Source organism: Mesoplodon mirus (genome assembly GCF_964341445.2).
Source record: "Mesoplodon mirus genome assembly, chromosome: 3".
NCBI classification, from domain to species: domain Eukaryota; kingdom Metazoa; phylum Chordata; class Mammalia; order Artiodactyla; family Ziphiidae; genus Mesoplodon; species Mesoplodon mirus.
The window spans coordinates 171108990-171129731 of record NC_138978.1 but is presented as its reverse complement, the minus strand read 5'-3'; the positions used below and the strand labels follow the sequence as shown (position 1 = coordinate 171129731).

The 20742-nt window shown below is 46.9% G+C and overlaps 1 protein-coding gene across 2 annotated transcripts in view; it reads left to right on the top strand.

The window, feature by feature from the left end:
* The first annotated feature begins 3527 nt into the window (after positions 1 to 3527).
* The window catches only part of PRRX1 (paired related homeobox 1), a 75069-nt gene continuing 57854 nt past the window's right edge, over positions 3528 to 20742 (top strand). Inside the window, exon 1 of one of the 2 annotated variants that reach the window (XM_082614689.1) lies at positions 3528 to 4820. In XM_082614689.1, the coding sequence (XP_082470815.1) occupies positions 4580 to 4820 (241 nt within the window). In that variant the 5' untranslated portion in view covers positions 3528 to 4579. The remainder of the gene's footprint in view (positions 4821 to 20742) is intronic. The other variant, XM_082614690.1, reaches the window with a different exon arrangement.

Genomic DNA, 20742 nt, shown 5'->3' with positions numbered 1-20742 from the left:
GGGAGATGAGCATGTGCTCCCAGCCACAGCTTCTCCTCCCCTGACATCTTTCTGCCAGATGGTCATTCTCTAATTCTAGAGGTGCTTGGCCCTCCTGGTTCCTGCAACCTGAGCCGAGAGAACTTTGATCCACCAATTTCCCCCTCCCTCCACCCCTCTGGCGAGCAGGGCCTGGCGCCTGGACGCAGGGAGAGGCCAGGCGTGGAGACCCTTGGCACTCTGAGAAGGAGCTCTGTGGCCCGCCTCTGTGTGCCCGAGGTACAGCGTCTGCGCTGGCTCCGAGGGTTCCGTGCCAGCCTTCTCCCGCCTGGCCAGCTGGCAGCACAAACCGACGCCTTTCACCGTTTACCGGGTGAATGCGCTCCTTGCTCATGAATCTCCCTGTAGGGTTATCCGGCTGGTTTTTAATTACAGTCCAGAATCTCAACAAATTACAAATGTTTTGTGTAAACATAATAAGGGTGTGGATCCAATCCACTAGCAATTGTTAATAGAAAAAAATAAAAAGTAAAAAACCCCACAAAGACCTAAATAAGAAAAAAAATATCAATTCTGCAGGGTCTATGCCTCGAGGATTTGCTTTCTTGGGGACCCTCCCAGAGCGTCCTCCCAACTCACCCCGCCGCCCCAGCTCCCTGCGGTGAGAACTCAGGGACTTGGTCCCTGCAGTTGAGGCGTACGGATACCCTGGGAAGGAATGGCCTTCCGGAGCGGTGAAGAGTCCCGGGAGCCTTTCCCGCAGGATTCCAAAATAAGCATGCCGGGACTGCCAGAGGGTCCCTGCCGCCTGTCTCCAGACCCTGTCTCAAGCTGGCATCTCCCTTCCCTTGGACGCCCCGGGAGTCTGCCCCCTAGTTCCAACTTCTTCTGGGCTTGGAGGACACTCTGTCAGCCCTTCTCCCACCACGTAGTCCTCAAATGCCACCCCAATTCCTGGAGGGGGACTCCCGGGCCTCAGGACACTAGCGCAGCGCCGAGGGCTACGCTGTGGCAGCTGGGCCATCCCCGCACAGTCTGCTGGTATTTGAGCTCTCACTCCGGAAGACATTTTGGGAAAATATTGTGCATAGAAATTTATAGATGTATAGATGTGTACATATACACACATATATATGCATGTATATGTAATTTGGTCGACAAATGCTAAGCAAATGTGCCCGGTGTTTTTGTTGAAACCGTTAGCATCTTAGTTGGTATTGGTGTAATTGGTTGATATTATTATGAGTATGACAAGTGGCTCATGTAAAGGGAGCGCCCGATCCCCTTGGAAAACACAGTGGAGCACAAGTGGAGACGTCTGATTGTTTCCAACTGCCCGTATCTCCCCTGTCGCTACCTCTCGGTCACCAACCAGGCTGACGGCACACTCTGGACAAGGCAACTTCCTCCGAAGGGCGATCTCCCCTCATATGACTGAGATCAATGGGTCTTCAGGGGAAGCGGCAAGTACTGGGGGTGTCAGAAGCCCCTAGTCCCTCATCCAGACCTTTGTCACAAAAGGCAGTTCGGTTGGTATCCAGGACGAAAAGAAACATTACAACACAACTGTGTAACGAGGGTGGAGAAGGAGGGAAAGGCTAGGGCCTGCTCCAGTTCTGGGAAGATTCGAAGAGGCTGACTCGGCTGCGGGGACAAACCCAGCCGTGCCTCGCGGGGCGTGGAGAGAAGGGAGAAACGGCCGGCCCCTGAGCCCTTTCGCCTAAGCTCATGCAGCGGGACGCCGGGTGAAAACCTCTCTATGCGATTAAGTCACGTCCATTCCAGCCGGTGGCACTGACACATGTGCGCTCGGCTTAGGCGCGCGCAACCAAAGGTTTTGGAAATCTCCGCGCAAGGCACCCGCCTCCAACGCTCCCACTCCGGCGGGCCCACCTGGGAGCTCGGCCGTCTCCCACCGGCATCCCGCTAGCCCTGCCGCGCGGCTCGCCCCAGCCCAGACGCGGACAGATGTTTACTGCTTCGAGCCCCGACCACTGGGGAGACGGAGCGACGGGCTCTGCGCACCACGCGGCGCTGGCTGGGCTCTGGGGCTCCCGGTCCGGGTGCGAGCGGGCGGCGGGGGAGGGCGAAGGGATGGAAGAGGAGGGAGGGAGTGGGTGGGCTAATGATGAAAAAGTCTCCTCCATCCCGGCTCCTTAATTAAATGCATGGAAAGAACCGAGGCGAGCACATCTGGTTTCAATCTGCAGCCCTTTGATGGCATCAAATGTTCTTTTCCTAGATCAGGGCTGGAAGTTCTGGGCTAACTGTGGCCGTTTGGAGCCCAGAAACCATTTACACACACTCGGACCCTTCTTTCTCCCCAGTCGAGCCTCTGGGCTATAGGAGAAAAGGGGAAAAAAAGAAATAATAATAATTTTAAAAAAGTTTAGTAATCAAGGGAGTGAGGGAATATGTGTGTATGTGTGTGTGTGTGTGTTTAACGAACATAAAACGCCACAAATAAACCCTTAATATTTTACTTACTAGTCATAGAGTAACTCATTTCTAATGAGACTATTAAAGCTGTACCAAATTCCAACAGGTCATGAAAAAATCGCTCAGCACCTCTCTGTCCTCTGTCAAGTTAGGGCTCAGCGTTAGAACGACAAAGCATTATCCGTAGACTTAGATGGGGGTTCGTCCACCCCTCTCCGTCCTTCCTCCCTCCTCCACCCCCAGGGCAGCCGGACTGTACCCTGAACCTCCGCTGGAGCCTCCGCCCGCAGCTGGCTCTAGGAGTGCCCCTGCTTCCTCCGCATCTGGGCAGCGCGACCCTCTCGGCTTAGCGTCGTAGCCTGGGGAAGCGACCTTGGCCGCACCAAAGAGGTTACGAAATTGGCCAGCGTGGGGGGAAGGGGAGCAATTATGACAAACTCCTAGAGTCCTTTCTTCCAGCTAAATAAATATGTAAATTTCCTACTGCCTGGCCCCGGGATTCCTAGCGGCGCGGAAAGACTCGAATCGATTCAGTGCCTTCTAGATCTCCCCCAACCTGCCTTCAGTCCACGGAGGAAGCGTGGGAGAGCCTTCCATTATGATCACTCCTGTCATTTTATTACATTATTTAATAGGCTGCCTCTACAGGGCCAAATGTAGCCTTAATATGCTGGCTGTCTCCCCTGTTCTCAGACGCTCTTCCAGCCCCACCACCCCAAAATTGCTAGAACAGCAGGAAACGTAAAAAAAAAAAAAAAAGGCAGAGGGAGAAGAAAATTTGATTGAGATAGTTGTGGATTTTTTCCAACAAGTTTCCCCGCAGCTGTTATCAAAACATGCAAATGAGATTTTCCAACAGGATCTTAAACAAATCTGGAGGAGTTAATGCCGAAGCAAAATAATCAGCCCGTTTGAAGTGACTATGGGTTTCAGTTTGTCTTTTCTCCCCGTGATACTATTGCAGGGGAATGATAATTAGACCTTTACTTAAAAAATCTGAAGGGGCTCTCTCGCTTTCTTCTCCCTCCCTTTTCTCCCCCCTCCTCCCTCTCTCCCTCTCTCGCTCCCTCCCTCTCTCCTTCTCTCTTGCTCAGAAGTTGGCAAAGGGGGTTTTCTTAATCAGACTGTTTTTTTGGTCCGAGGGAAAGGAGGAAGAAGGAGACTGTGATGGAGAAAAGGGGTCTGTAAAACGTCAGGCACCACACAAAGGCTTTGCCACGTAATTACAGGCTCCTATTAAGTCGAGATCTGCCCTCCCAGGGGTCTCCAATTTTCTTGTATTCCCTACAAAGCCTCCTCTGCATGCCAGTTTGTGCCTTTTGAAGTGCCAGAGAGCTTCTTGATCCAACTGAGAAGGAAAAAGGAGCTCAGCAAGAAGAGGGGGAGAGGGAGAAGGGAACGGGGAAACCCACCACCACCCTCCTTCGGACTCTTGGAGCCCTTTTTTTTTTCTTTTTTTTTTTTTTCCTTACGAAAAGTAAAGTGAGAATCCTGCTCTCCAATACATCTGCAAGACATCACCCTCTCCTCCTGAAACTTTAGTCACTCCTGAGAATCCACAGGAGTGCAGAGAGGGGGAACACGTTTTCTTGAAGATGTTTTAAAGCTGGAACAAGCCTTCTTCTGTTGGTGCTTGAACTCTTGCCTGGGAATAACTTTTTTAACCTTAAAAAAAACCCCACTTTGATTCTTCTCTCCCACCCCTTCTTCTCTGTTCTTCTGTTTGCCTAACTCCCCCGCCCTGCTGGCCTCCCCTTTCCTCTCTCCCCCTTATTATTATTTTTAGTGTGTGCGCGTGGACGCTTTTGGAGAGCTGGAGGGGATTTTTTTCTCCTGACTTGAACGTAGGGTGACTTTTAATTTTATTTTTTGGTGTGGATTATCTCTTTGGACCCCGCCGGACTTGGCCTCAGGAAAGCAACCGAGGCTGTCGAAGGCTGCTGGTGCAGAACGCTCTGCTCTACACAAGGGGGTCCCCCGCCCTCTTTCCACTTTTTTTTTTGTTCTTCCCCTCCTTCTCTCTCTCTCTCTCTCTCTCTCTCTCTCTCTCTCCACTCCCCCCCTCTCTTCCCCACTCTTCTCCTCTCCCCCCTCGCGCCCACAGCGTTTGGTGTTGATTCGAGCGGGAAGAGGGGGGTGGGTGGGATCGGAGGGGGAGACCATGACCTCCAGCTACGGGCACGTTCTGGAGCGGCAACCGGCGCTGGGCGGCCGCTTGGACAGCCCGGGCAACCTCGACACCCTGCAGGCGAAAAAGAACTTCTCCGTCAGTCACCTGCTAGACCTGGAGGAAGCCGGGGACATGGTGGCGGCGCAGGCGGACGAGAGCGTGGGCGAGGCCGGCCGGAGCCTACTGGAGTCGCCGGGACTCACCAGCGGCAGCGACACCCCGCAACAGGACAGTGAGTGAGGGGCGCATGCCCGCGGGGGTGTGTGTCCCGGGTCGAGGGCGGGGGTCCGGGCTGGGCGGCTGAAGCCCAGGAACCAGGAGAGGTTGGTGGCAGTGGCCGGAGGAATGGCCGGTCACGGACAGAGGGAAAAGGATGAGAAAAGGAGGGCTCCGCGGAGGACGGAGCCAGGGCGGACGCTGGAGGGAGGCCCTGCGGTTGGGGTCAGGGACTCTGCCCGCCGCAGACTCGCGCCGAAGCCGCCTGCACTGCCTCTGCGTCCCGAACGAGTGCGGCTGCCAGATCTTTCCGCTTGCGGGGCGACCGGGCTGGGCTGGAAAAGGGTCCCAGAGCGGTGCAAATTCGGGGAGCCCGCCCTGTTTGGGAAGGCATTGGGTTAAAGATGCTGAGTCGAGTCCGGAGGGCTTCTTCCGGGTGGCGTAAGCGGGTTGGAGGGCAGACGGGGCAGAGGTGGCGGAGGGCACCTCGTAAATCGAGCTAGACCCGCGCTGCTCTGGCTGCGCACCGCGCGCGGGCTCCGAAGGCCGGGTGTGCCGGAGAGGCGGCGCCGGAGCGCCCGGCTAGAAAGCCGGATCCGCTCTCTGTCCCTGGAGCCACTCTCTGTCCCCGGCTGTTGCGGACACCTGCATAAGGGTTTGAGACCCCCGGTAGAATGAAAGGCCTGAATGACACGGGAAGACTCAGGCGAAGCAAAGGTAGTGTCCTTTAGGGGTGAAACCCGAGCTGCCGCCCCGCATGAGCCCGCACGGGAGAGATGTGCTGGGGAAGCACGGAGCACTGCGTCGCATTGAAGGAGCTCTCCCTACTGGCCCCAAAATTTCCAGAAAAGTCCATGTATAGTCTCCCTTCCGCAACCTACCTGATTGGTATCGCGCCCCCAAGGAAATCTCACCTCGCGTTATTAGCTGTACCTCACAAAACGTGACTCCAAGTGTATCCATACGTCCTGGAGTCTATAACAGACCTGTCACCTGGCTCGTCCCAGGTGACATGGGGCTGGATATTTCCTACACAAGGTTGCTAGAGTCAGAACTTGGCTGGAAGTTTTTAAATGAGGCTGATCCCTTTCCATGCCATTATTTGCTGACTGCTATTTCGTCTTGGAACCTGGAGCCTGTGGAACCAGGGGGTCCACTGGAATTCTGTGCTTTTCAAAAAACAGTGCCAAGGTCAGATTTTCAGAAAACAGATAGCAAAACAAACGGGACTTAGAAACAGCTGGAAGCAAGGCCTGTGCAAAGTGGTGGGAGGGCCAAGCTGAAACAGGCCGCAGGGAGAACCCATCTCTACCACAGGCCGCCTGCTGCTCGCCCTGCATCCTTGGTCCCGGCCTGGGCTCCCCTTAGAGTTTTTTAGCCAAAAGCAAACTGGGGCCGATCCACCCTACTACACGCAGAGGCAGAGGGTGATGGGGAGTCTGACCTGGCCTGACACTAGGGAAAAACTGGGCAACTCTGAGGAGTGAAGACCCCGTGTCCCCAAGTCCCTGATAATGGCTAGGCGCAGAGGCCTCCTTGTTGAGGTTACTGGTGCTTTCTGGGGAGCTGCTCAGGCCCAGCACAGCCAGGCAGCATGAGTCAACCACCGAAGGCGTAGGCACTTGTAGCTCAAGAAAATGCACTGCGAAATAATATTATTTTAAAACACTTTACTAGGGAATATTTAAACATACAAAGAGTAGGGTGAATAGTATTACGAATTTCCGTGTGCCTATTACCCAGCTTCACTAATTCTGCATATTCTGCCGGTTTTTTTTTTTTTTTGCCATGGCAAATTATTGATCACAACGTGTATCACTATTCGGAGAACTGAAGGCTGGAGCCACAACAGAAAACAACATTGTGAAGAAACTGCTGTATAGAAAATCAGGGTGCGGCAAGGGAGACCAGCCAGGGTTGCTTTGCCCCAAAAGCAAGCGGAGGGCTGTGTAAAGCGGGCCCAGGGTCAGTGGCCGCAGCAAGCCCAGGGCCCACGCAGGCCAGGGCTGGAGAGATGCTGACGGTTCCTGTCGTTTGACATTAAGTGGACACAAAGAGAGGGGAGTTCGAGTTCATGGTGGCCTTCTAGTGGGTACAGAGCAAGACTGGGCTGAGGAAGCCAGCTGGGAAGCACCCCCAAGCTGAGGCGAGGCCACAGTGGTGGGGAGGCAGCCCAGGGATGGGTCTTTCAAGACCCAGGCCTGGCGCAGCTAAGGCTGAGTTGAGCACGTGACAACCGCGGGATGGTTGGGGACAGGCAAAGGGCAGCCGGCGGAGCTGGGGACCATTTGTCCTGAGGGAAAGGGATGACACCTGTGGGAACCTGCCTGCTTGATACTTGAGCACATCACAGAGTTTCTAGTAGTGAGGAGGCCTAGTGGGGAGTGACCCCAGAAAGGAAACAGATTCTGGGGGAGAGGGTGTTTGAGGAAGAATGGTAGACAAACAGTTCCAGAAGGAGGTCACAGAATGCAGAGCGAGGTGATGGGAATGAGCTGATGGACAGACACCTGGGGCTGAGAAAGTAGCCAAGGAAACACACACACCCAAACACCCCCCCCGCCCCCACACACACACTCCACAGGCCTTGCTTTCTGGAGATGACCAGGGCCTATCCTAACAAACAGTAGTTGCTTTTAGAAGCAATGTTTCCTCAACCTCCTTCCCCATCTCTGGGATGAGAATAAGAGGGTTTGGTAAGTTTAGTGATAGCAAGTGTCCAGGAGGACCCTTGTCCTTAGTCTTGGGCCCCAACCAGGAGATGCCAAGGAACCTGTCATGAGCTACCTAGAAGTCAGGACCAGTGGAGCCCTGCTGGGCCTCCAGTCCACTGTGGACAGTGAGGGTCAGACTGTGAATCAGAGAAGAGAGGAGTCTCCAGGCAGGGGGTTAGAGCTAGGCTGCCAGCTGCAAGGGACAGAGGAGGGCACCAAGAGTCAGGCGCTTTTAGCAGCCTGCTGGGAGTTTACTCCAGAGTGAGAAATCATAATCTCCTTTGGAGAGATGAGGAACATTTAAAAGACACCTTCTCCTCTTAGAGCTGTATAGAAACAGGTCCTTCCTAAATTTTCTGTTCAGCTGAAATAAGTAAAACAGACTCTGCTTACACTTGCAATATTAGATCATTAATACTGCAAATTTTTCGGAATTACAAACTGGACCCATCTTAGCAAAGAGGAGCCACGTGCTGTCCAAAGTGAAGGCTTCCCGCTGATCTCCTGCACTCCACACCACAATTCTGTCCCCACCCCGCTTTTTTATTCACTCCACTTTCCTCTCTGTTGAAGGATTTCTTTCTCCTTTTACTGATATTCCCAGCCTAGTAAATTTCTCAAACGTCTCCGTTCACATATCTTAAGTGTTTAAAGAAACGGTTCTTTAACACGGTTAGAAACCCAGTGGCTAATGGGGGAGTGTGGAGTGCGAAGGGGGGGGTGGTGGAACAGGGGTAGTCAGGGAGAGGAAAGAGAAACAGGTCATAAAACTAGGCAGACCTACTTCTAGGAGGACGGTGCGTCCCGCTGTCATTTCTTAATCTGAACTTCTGCAAACTCTTTAAAAAAAAAAAAAAGCGCCTGCCTTCCACGTTCCCAACCTCTAAATTAGTGAAACCAGATTGTCCTAATAAGACCTTTTGTTGGAAACACATGTAGTCATAAAAAGGTAGACGGAAAGTCAATTAGACACGCGTGCACACTAGCACACATTCACAAGGCTGTTCTAAGTGTGCACCGGGCGCAGCTGGACCGCGGGCCCCGGCGGGATGCAAATGCAGAACAGCGGCGCGGGGAAATCGATTTGTCACAAAGGGAGAGGTGTAAACGCGGCGCGAAGGAATCACCCGCCCAATGCGCCTGCCACATTCCCGGGGGCCCATCTCTGCCGACTCTTCTAGGCCAGAGAAACGCCCAGGAGAGCGGGACCATTCTCCAGGGCGCTCCCTGCTTGGAATTCACATCGGAACATCAATTCCACTGGAGTCCCAATATTTGCAACACCTACAGCGCCAAGAAATTTTCTTATGCGGCATCACCCTGGGGCCCTGGAGCCGGTGCCGCCACTCTGAATTTGGGCCTCAATTATCTCGATTCAGGGGAGGGAGCGAACGAAATATACCGTTTTAAGCGTAGCCTGGAATTTTTTTCTCTTTAGAGGAGGTAGTGAAATCCAGGATCAAGGGAGGTCACTGAGTCCCCAAGGTTGAATGTCAAGTCCAGAAAAGAGGTTGTGAATCCTGTTTACCTTACTTGCAGAAGCAAGGGGCTGAGTGGCCTCCTCTTACCGTTTCGGAGAAATTGACCGCCTAGTGACTTCCTCCCGCTTTGGAGCGAAGGGAGCTTGGAGTTTGAAGCTTCGGGGAGGGGAGCCTCTAAAGTCCGAGGCCCCGGCTGCCAATACTCCCTGGGGCTCCAGATCCCCCAGGTCTAGAAGACAGTGAGTCACGGGCTCCACTGTTCACCTCACTGAGGAGGCCCTGCGCAAGACTCCGGAGCGCCTTTCCCGCACCTTGGGCGTCGCGCAAACCTGCATTTTTGCTCGGCGACCTTAACCTTCCCCGGGCAAGCTCAGGTCAGAGCATAGGGGCGTCAGGCGGGGAGCAGTAGGTCACTCGGGTCCCTGCAGTTCCTTCGTCTTCCCAGGGGCGTCATTTTAGATTTTACAACACGAGTAAATAAATCATCTCCAAACCAACAAGATGTCACCCCCCTCCATCCCCCTGCGAAAAAACCCCAGCAATTTCAGAGCCAAGGAGATCTTCCTATTCCACCGGCTCAGATCAGCTCAGATCCAAATTTTGAACGCCGCTCTGGTCAGCAGACACCTCCGGGAACGTTTTTCAGTTTTAAATAACATCTATAGATTTTCAACGATGAGAATCCCTAGACCCATTGGAATTTTCTTTTAAAAGATGTGTTTCTTTTACAGTTCCTCTCCCATATCCTGTTTACCTGCTCCCTCCTTCAGCAGGGCCGACAGTCAAAGCAGACCTCCCGCCTCCTGGAGAACCCCTCTCCTTCGCGGGGGCGCCAGGGACGCGGGTACGAGGAAGTTGCAAATCCGTGCGCGCCTGTGCGTGCGCGGCGAACCCCGCGTGCCTCTCGCTCCTGGCGGTGCGGACTTTCAAGTGCTCTGAGAATATGTATTTATTTTTTACCCTTTAGGAGAGATGGAGTCAGCAAAAACCATAAGAAGTACAATTTTTAGGAATCGGGGAGTGTATTTGTAGAAAGGATATAAGGCTTCCTTTTTTTTTTTTTTTTTGTCCCCCTGAGGGTGGATAAGGGGCCAACTCCCTGTTGCCACTTCTTGTCCAAACATTTACAGAACTACCTGTGATTGCGCGCCATTGTAATCCGATTGGATGCTCCTTGTCGAATTCTGGGTTTTAATTTGATGCGGGGCGAGTGCCACTCTCATAGTTTTGGTACACTTTAACTCCCTTTTCAACAATTCAAAGAAGATGCATATGTCAACAGCATTATTATTTATCCACAAGAATTTGGATTCTTGTAAAATCAAATAGTTTGGTGAGCAGGCTCACAAACCTCAGTTAAAAACCAACCATTTCAAAAAGTAATAATAATATCAACAAACTTCCACGAACGCTTTTTCTCTAAATGCTGTTTGTGATTAAATCATTAAATGCGGAGAAACTTTGCTGAGACGTCTGAGGAGGGACAGTCATCGGTGTTTCAGAGTCAGTGGGCTTGTTTTCCAAACAAACGTAAGTTTTTGAGCAAGGAGTCTCCACCGTGGTCTGAATATTAGTAGATTCTTGGCATTGTCATCTGTCTAATTTAGTGAGGCGGCCTCAAGGAAGTAGTCGTACAGAGAATTATGGCCTATCAATTTTACGTTTAAGACAGAAAAGAAAAATCACTACACTTCACTTGTCCTGGAAGCACTTTTCTTGGTGGAAAAATATCTGGGAAGCCGATTACAGGGGCAAGCCACTTTAGGGGAGGGGAGGGGAACAAAGGCACAATGGTGGTGGGTTAGGGAAATTTTATGAAAGAAAATAAAGAAAACACGTCAGAACAAATCTATGATAAACACAACTGACTTCTCAGAAGAGTCTGAGTACAACTAGAATCAAGGATTCTGCTGTTCCCGGAGTCCTCAAATACAGGAATTTATATAGGTCTGAGTTAGGACCAGAATGCAGTTCTCGGGCACTGGATAGCCTAGTCGCTTTGCTGCACCACGTAATGAGGGAGCTCTAATTCCTAAGAACTTTGGTCCTCATTTTTGCCATTATTGATTTCCCCAGACTCAGCTCCAAATGAGGAATGCATTTGAAAAATGTGTATTAATTTGAATCCCCAAGGCCCGAGTTATGAGAAAGAACAAGGACAGGTCCTCTGGTTCCTATTTTGTCTACTTTCAAGGAGTTATTTGCAAGCGATTGGAAATGCTCTTAACTGCCGGATGAGGAGAGACTATACCGAAACTCTCTTGCAGGAATGGCGGTCGCACCCGGCCAGAACCACAGGCTCTCTTCCACGTTCATCTATTTGGGGGAAGAGGGGCGGGAGACGTGGGGGAGGGAGTAGATTGGGCGAGGGAGAATTAATTCAGTAATTCAGTGAAGAATTTTAACTTGTAAAATAAAGACATAGTATCTTAGATTTTAATGTTCTCCATCTCTGCCGGCCGGGACGAAGATGCGAAAACCACCACCCCACCTCCGCCCTTTTCCTCCCAGTTCCAGGGGCGCTGGGGCGCAGCGCTCGGCGAGGTGGAACGCACTCGCGAGCCTTGCCAGACGCGCCGCTCCTTGCTCTCTCTCGCCGAAAGGGGGCGCCTTCCTCCCAGGTCGGGGCTGGAATTTAACCCCGGCCTTCAAAAACCCTTGGACTCCCGCAGGAGAGAGGGACGTGCTGGAAGACCCCTCTACACAAGTAGCAAAAGATGGGAAATATCAATAGCGTGAAGTCACTGCGGGGACTGCGTAAATATATGCTACACATGCGTTTTAACGGAAACATGGAAACAGCTGATAGGCTTTGGGCTTTCCTCTACTTTGAAATGAGGGTGGTCAGTATTCTAGGGTTAGCAGGAAGGGACAGGAGAAGAGTGGGACTAGATGACCCTGGATAGGTGGGTGCTAGGGCTGATGCCTGGGTTCCAGTGGGAAGGAGAAGGTTCGTCCTTGTGGAGGTGGGTGAGACATTTCTGTAGATGAACTCCAAGTATTTAAAGAAAGAGGGGCAGTTCTGAGAGACGGAGAGCTGGCAGTAGTAGTGAGATGCTGCAAAACTGCCCCAGAAACCCTTATGGTACCTGAAGTCCTTGGATAGGGCAGAACATTGGCCACCTTAGAGTTAGGCCCTAGGGTTAGGGTAAGCCTCTTCCCCTCAAAGGAAGAACAATAGCTGCCCCCTCCGTCTTTTGTGTGTGCCTGCAACTTGGGCACTCACAACCATTTCCAACCCCTGAATCTGACTCCTGGCCTCCAGTGATGCTCCCTTTTTGGGCAAGAGTTTCAAGAGACTTACAGGACAGATGAGGATACACCCTGGTACAGCTTGGCATCTTCTACTTCTCTCTTAGTCTGTTTCTCACCCTGACATTGGAGGGTCAACAGGATAAGGCAATGCTGGGAACAACAAACGGACAGAATGAATATTTTGTCTTCTTAGCTTCAATGGTAGTTTATACATACCTTCCAAGATAATCTTGAGCTTGGGTGTTCACTAGAAACGGAAGCATGAGGCCAGAACTGGAAGGGAAATTGCTTTCCCACAAACGTTTGTCTGAGAGTAAGAACATTCACCCCATTCACTTAATTTCTCATCATCAGTATGCCATTATATTTTAAAGGACCTCACAGTGCTGGAAGGTGTAGTTATAAATAAGCATAAAAACAGATGGGTATTCTTCCAGGACTCTGAATATACAGGCGGAGGCCAAATCTATTCAAAGACGATTGAGATATACAACTTAAAGGCCAAGGGGCTCAACTCAATCAATTTTTGAGCCAGGATATGCTAAGTTCAATCAGCTTGACTATGGGCAAAGTGAAAGGCCTAGCCAGACTTCAGATATATACAGAGAACAGGTTTTCCGTTGTATTTATCCACACAAATTCATGGTAGTCTGCAAAGGTCTTGGTAGAATTGGCTTGGGTCTGTTGAGTGATAGGGAGTCAGTGTCCCGGCCTCCTGAGCTTGTCCACCATCCTTTTCTTCTTTGCATTCATTCCCTGTGCCCCAACTGTCTGTCCAAGATCTGTGTGCTGTGGAGAAAACTGATGCTAGAGGCCACAGAAGCCTCTTTAATGCTGTTCTAGAATCCTCAGAAAAGGAGAGGGCTTTTGAGCAAAATATGTAATGTACTAGGTATTTTCATGTATTTGTCCTCTCTGATGATTCATTTTATAATAGCCAGTTAGAGACTTCTTGGGGATTGAGGTTTGGGAAACTGGTTACTATTCTGCTTCTCTTTCAAGTAACTCATAAATATATGAAGTTGAAAATTCTAGTGGAAACAGGCATTGAATCTAAATCTTTATACCTGGACACTGACATACATCACCATTAATCCAAACTGGGAGGTGACACTAAATAATTATGTACATTGTGACTTTTCTTTCCATTTTCTACCAGTGCTACTTCCCTAAATACTGGTCTGGATTACAGCAGTCACATACCACTGGGACAGGTGCCGAACTGTTGTCTGTGCTCAGTAAATGCTTATTAAGTGATGGAATGAGCTCCCTAAGTTTAGTGGATCCCCTTTCTAACCTAGCATAAGTACTAGGCCCCCTCGCCTCCTCTTCCCACTCTAAACCCTTTGCCTTGGAGATCTCCTCTAGGCTCACCATTTTAGTAACCATCTATATACTAATGACTCCCAGGATATAGCTTCAAGCCCCCCCCCCCCCCGGAGCTGCAGATCTATATATGCATCTACCTATTGGACATTTCCATTTGAACAGCACAAAATGCTTCAATCTCAAAAACAACCTAAACACGGCACTAATGAGCTCCTTTTCCCAGTCTGATCCTCTCATAACTTTTTCTATTTTCCTGTATCAAAACATGTGGGTGATGGGCTTCCCTGGTGGTGCAGTGGTTGAGAGTCCGCCTGCCGATGCAGGGGACACGGGTTTGTGTCCCGGTCCGGGAGGATCCCACATGCCACGGAGCGGCTGGGCCCGTGAGCCATGGCCGCTGGGCCTGCGCGTCCGGAGCCTGTGCTCCGCAGCGGGAGAGGCCACGGCGGTGAGAGGCCCGCGTACCGCAAAAAAAACAAAGCAAACAAACAAAAAAAATGTGGGTGCAACACTCAGAAACTTCAGACTCATCCTTGACTCCTTCCTTTATGCTTCTGTCCAATCCAACTCCAAATCCCAACAATTTTACCTTCTAAAATCACTTGAATTCATCTCCTTTTAAAATCTTTACGATATCTCACCCGCACTGCTAAGCCAGCCTCCTAACTAAATGGGTCTGTCTGCATCCACGCTTGTCCTCCTCTATGTGTACATGATGGCAGAGTGGATATAATAGATCTTCAAAAAATATTGGTTGCATGAATGAGTGAATGCTAGTGCATTTTTTACAAATATATTTTTAAAAAAATCATGGCCCTCCTCTTCTTTAGAATTCACATTTGCTTTTCATTCTTTTCTGTCTCAAGACCAAATTTTTGTCCTGTTCTTTTTTTAAAATCACTCTTTACAATCTATATTTTTATCTCTGCCCCAGCAACCTGCTCATTCACACACAAATGCTGATTCGAACCATTCCCCTACTTTTCCCTAGTATGCCAGTTAGGCTAGTACATGTGCTCTAGTCTCTTTTCTGCTTCTTTGATTCTGATCTGAAATGTCCTTGCTTCATGCCTCTTTTTTGCAAACCCACCCATGCTACCTTTCAAGGTTCTGCTTCCATCACCTCCTTGTGACATCTTCTTTGTCTGCTTCTTTTAGACCAAGTAAATCCCTTTTCTCAATGCTTACTGTAGAAATAATCAGTTCCTCTACAAGTATTGCTTAATTCTTTTCTAAATATTTTAAATTGTTAATTTACCTTGAGAATTTTCTTAAGATTAGAGACTTTTTTGGGCGGGGTTTATTCCACAGTTGTAGTAAGCAAATAAATCAAATAGATAATTTTAGGGTGGTATTGTATGGTTCTTCTGTTTATGCAATCTCTAATGCAAGTAATTTTTAAAATATGAGTAATACCAAAGTGCAATACATGCTTATTTTAGAAACTGTATTATTTTGCATTAAAAAGTTTAAGTGGGAAAGTCAACTAAATTTCACCACCCTGAGGTAGATACAGGTAACAGATGTTAAAGTATTTCTTTTTTATTTTTTACACAATGTTTGTATTAATACTTTTTTTAAAATACAAATTTATTTACTTTATTTTTATTTTTGGCTGCGTTGGGTCTTCTTTGCTGCACGCGGGCTTTCTCTAGTTGAGGCGAGTGGGGGCTACTCTTCCTTGTGGTGTGCAGGCTTTTCATTGCGGTGGCTTCTCTTGTTGCGGAGCGTGGGCTTCAGTAGTTGTGACCCACGGGCTCAGTAGTTGTGGCTCGCGGGCTCTAGAGCGCAAGCTCAGTAGTTGTGGCACACGGGCTTAGTTGCTCCACAGCGTTTGGGATCTTTCTGGACCAGGGTTCGTACCTGTGTCCCCTGCATTGGTAGGCAGATTCTTAACCACTGCGCCACCAGGGAAGCCCATGTACAACATTCTTGATGGCTGATTTTTCTTAATTTTTCAAAGACTGTGTTTCCCCCAAATTAAGAAAACACACACACATTGAACCCACTTGCTCTCATCAGAAAAGTTAAACAAACACACAAACAACAAACAAAAGTTCTCCAAGAATGATGAGAGCTGTGACATCACAGTTATTTCCCAGCGTTCTCAAGTTCCAGTGGGTACTTTTCCAGCAGTAAAGACCTTCAGAGTAAACAGTTTCTTTTTCTTTTCTGCTTGTTCTAGCTGGGAACCTTCCCTAGACATGAGCACATGTCTCCTTTTGAAATTGGAAAAGCCTGCATAATACCTAAAGGACATTCCAAGACCACAGTTGGAGAGCTACTGCTCAAAAAAAATCATTTTTACATGATTTAGTAAGAAAAGTGCCACAAAGCAAGTTGGGAAGAAAACATCTTAAGGGACTGAAAATTTTCTATTATTGTAGATCCCTGGATCTTGAATTTTCTTTTATTAAGTATTTTAAGACTCATACATGCTTTTGTAGAAAAAAAAGGAGGAAAATGATATATATTTCTCTGTACCCTGTAGAATGATGATCAGGTTGGATAGCAACATATTCCAGGACATGGTAGTGTTTTTTGGCAGAAGAAGAAGCACTTAGAAAAATCAAAGACAATGCATTTATCCAGATATGAAAGTCTGCAGTCCCCTAGCCCTTATTTAAAGTGATAATTGCAGAGAAAATATAAATTGTTATTATGAAGTCTATGTAAAAATCATTCCCAGGCGAAATGATGTTGAAACATTTGCCTGATTAATGCAAATATTTTCTTTAGGGAAAGTATTAACAAATGATATAACATCATGCAGAACCAAATTTTAAAATTATGAATTAGATATAGCTAAATAATTAATCTTTCTCTTTCTCATGAAAAAGAGGGAACAGGGAGAGTAATCATCATTTTTGAGGATTAAAAATCACTCTTCCCCAATAAAAGTTTCTGCAGTTTCCCACATTGCCTAGTTTTAAAGGAGGAAAGAAGGAGAACCACCCAGAGAGCTCTTTGCCTATAACCAGATGTGCTGTTCAGCTGCTCTAATCCTCAAGTTCGAGGGAAGAACACAGGATGAATCCTTAACACATTTAAGAAATAAAACGTAATTTGGTTCATTAATCAAAAAACTGAAATCTGCAGTTTCGCTACATATATTTCAAAGGCTGAATCCCTTTTGACAAGAGAAGAAGAAAATAATATCACTGCACGTTTGGCTGTTATGAGTCTGTTCTAGCTTCCCTCAGGGAAGAAGAGATTTTTCCGTGCGTGATCATTTTTTACTCAGAATATATGAAGTGTTATTTAAATTTATATCTTTTTTTCCTTTACCCTAACATTCTCCTTTCTCAGGGTGATGAGAATATCTGTTGTCTGCACTGTTTTGGATTTTTCTTTTGTGTGTGTGTGTGTTTGAAGATTCAGGGCTACCTTGAACAGCCAGGAAATTCCAGCTGTGCTTGGGTAAGCCTTAAAAGTACAGTTGTTTAAACTGAATTAATATACTCAGGCTGCTGGTTTGCTTAATTCTTTTCCCTTATTACTTGTATAAATTGATGACTTACTTGTCTTAAAGGATTAATAACATTAATAATAGGAATGATAAAGTGAGATAAAATATGAAACTGCTTCACAAACCCTAAGAACATGTGCCAGTGCTATTATGTTTTATAAAGGCAATTCTAAGAAGTAGGTAGGGGTAGCATAATTATTTTTATTTTACAGATAAGGAAACTGTGGCTTGGAGAATTTTAGTGAGCTACTGTTGAGTGACTTGAATCTTGATCAGGAATCTCTCCTGATCCCATTTTAATTTTTTTCATTGTATCCCACCACCTTTGCTGTCAACCAGATTCTCTTAGATACATTATTATCTAGAGAAACAACACTGAGTTAGGAAGAGGGACACTAGCATGCCACTTCATGACATACTGCCATGCTGCACAAATCTCTTTTAATTCCTCTGGCTCTTATTCTTCGTTATAAACTGGGCATATAACTTCATTATAAACCGTGCCTGTCTTCCTCATGGGAATGTAGCAGGCCAAAAAGACATTGCATTTGTGAAACTATTTGAGAAATAAAGGGCTAAATTTATGTACATTAGTATACCATAAGGAATCAAATGGAGGCTTTTCTAAATTAAGTTATCAAATAAAGATCAAAAACAAGAATGCATTTCAATACACTTATATCCAATTCTCAAAAGCAAGAATACTTAATTTAGATTTAGGGGCACTGGGAGGTTCAAAGCATTTTACTTTGTTTTTAGACAAATCCATGTTAAATGATGGGTCTGCAATTTACTTACTGGTTGACTTTAGACAAGTCTCTGGGTCTTGATTTTCTCATCTAAACACCTGACACATTAATATCTATCACACAGGTTTATTGTTTGGAATGATGAGATGATGTAAACAAAGACCCTGAATGCTTGCGCTTTCCCTGTTCTCCAATTCTACAACCTCTCTGACAAGTTCAGGCTCAGTTATGTATTCAGTATGGTTTCCCAATCCATGCTGGAGGTCATTTAATGTAACTGAAATTAGGAATATTCCCATCCTCCAAAAGTCACAGTCTTACAGCTTGTCACTTACCAAGTGACTAGGGAGATATCCATTTTTGATCTACAGTTCAGAGCTGATGCCTTAGGATTTTTAGTGACCTCCTAAGACCACACCATAAGTTCCTGGCAGAGCCAGGAGTCTGGCTTAGGTGTTCCTGACTACGGTCATCTCTTTCAGGCCACCCTCCCCTTCTTTAGCATGAAACAGTATTGCACATCTTTTTAAATTTTGAGATGGGACCAACCTTTCATATTTCCACGTGCTTCATCCATCACTGAAGACCTTATTGTGACTGAAGAAGACAAACACCCACCCCCAATTTAGACACTGAATTTAATGGAGAATATATGACATATGCTTAGGCTACCAGCTGTCAAGACTTCTTATCCCAGACCTGACACAACCAGTAAGTTTCCAAGAGACCGATCATGTTAAATTTTCTCTGTAGTATAATATCGCTAACATAGCACTGTCATACCACTCCTCTGAGATTTCTGTGGGGTTTACTTAATTTTTTTGTACGTGAATAATACTAAGTTAAATGTGATTATATATAAAGTTGCCATTCTTTTACCAACTTAGATTTCCTAACCAGTTGAGTAAGATAAACGTTCTGTTCTCAGTTTGATATGTGACCTGCTTTCATATGTATGGCTTTGAAATCTGATAAACCTGGAAGACATACAGACTGCATTTCTATATCATGAAGCATCCAGGACTCTTTATGTATTTATTTATTTTGCCAAGCAATTAACAATTAAACCTCCCTGGCATTTTTCTGTAATAGAACAGCATGGCTAATGCTTGTGGTGCATGTGGAGAAAATGGGTCACTGTGGGTGAGGCACTTTGAAGATGGTTTATTGCAAGACGTGTGCTAGCTGTCTAGAGAAGCAGGGTACCATGTACCTTCTGCACATGATAGATGAGAGGCAGATCATTTCTTAAACATGCTCAGTGGGTATTAGTCAGAGATTAGGAGCACAGCTTTGTTGGGAATATCAGTTCCGACATATGGAAAAGTGTTTGTGTGTTTGCTGAAAATGCTTTGTGTGCTTTGCAGTGTTATGTAGTCTCTAATTGTGGGTGTAGATAACTGGGTTACTACTTTCCTTTAGGGAGCATGGAGTCCTTCCTCATCCAGGAAAATTATCCTTTGGTCCTTATATTCTTCCTTTCTTTCTCCTATATACGTGTCTCCCATGTGCAGTTCATTTCTAATGATTTAGAGAAAAAGGATAAAGAGAAATAACAGGTAATCTGATTCTTTCTCTAATGCACTTGCAATCTAATCCTGTGTATCTTAAAGTGTGATCCCTAACTCACCCGCATGCATCAGAAAGAAGAGTCTTAATATGCAGATTCCAAGGCCCCACCCACACCCAGTGAATCAGAATCCACCAATCATGTGCATTCTAAATATCCTGGATGATTTTTATATACCGCAAAGTTTGAAAACACTGACGTACACCACTTTCTCTCATAGTAATTGGTATTGAATGATGTTTCTTTGTGACATCCACTGTGTTTTCTGTGTTCCTTTGTTATTTAACTCTCCCTAGGTGTCAATCTTATCTTTTCAACCAGGTGTATAAAGTTTTGAAGACAAGGGCAGAGAGGCAGGTACTTTATAACTTCAGAGTGCTTATCACGGTGCTTTTCATGTTGTAGATGGCTTCATAAAAAGCAGTTATTAAATAAATGAATGCATGAACAAAGTGGGAGATAAAAAGAGCACACATAAAGCACTCACTAGGTGCCTGGCACTGTTTTAAATGCTTCACATAAAGCAAAGAAAAACAGTTGGAGGCAATTATTGGGGGTTGTAAAAATCCTATGATAAATTTTCAGTGATTGTTATCTCAGCTCTTCTTCTAGAAGAAAAATGTTAAAGAAGGGGCAATCTATCACACAGATACTAATATTTGCAATTTCACTTTAGTTTTAAGTAAGTTTTCAGATGAAAGCATGCCACATTTCGGAAGTTATAGTTCAGTATTTTGTATCTTTTTTTTTTTTTACAAAGTCCTTCCTTTCTGATGGTTGATAAAGTACAGTTTTTCTAATATTTATGCAATTTTGTGTACTTATCTTCTACATGGTCTGAGAAAGCCAAGTTTTAATTTACCCTTTTTTCAGACATTGACTGTGGGAAGGTTGTATTTTGAAATTTCAACATAACTTTTCCAAGTTTGCCATGTTTACAGACAAATTTATTCCATTAGTGGGCACATACATTAGCTTGGCACATACTAAAGTTACATCTCAAATATCTCCTTTTAAGGTGTGTTCCAGGGCTTTTGCCCTAAATGGATTTTTCTGCTAAATATCAGGCTTTGCTTTTTTCTACTGAAGTATATCTAATTCATAGCTCGCTGTTCAAAGAGTGTGGAGGAGATGTGGATAGCCTCTTAAATGACAGACCATTCAGTTAAAAAGGAACTACAGGGGCTTCCCTGGTGGCACAGTGGTTGAGAGTCCGCCTGCCGATGCAGGGGACACGGGTGCGTGCCCGGTCCGGGAAGATCCCACATGCCGCGGAGCGGCTGAGCCCGTGAGCCATGGCCGCTGAGCCTGCGCGTCCGGAGCCTGTGCTCCGCAACGGGAGAGGCCACAGCAGTGAGAGGCCCGCGTACC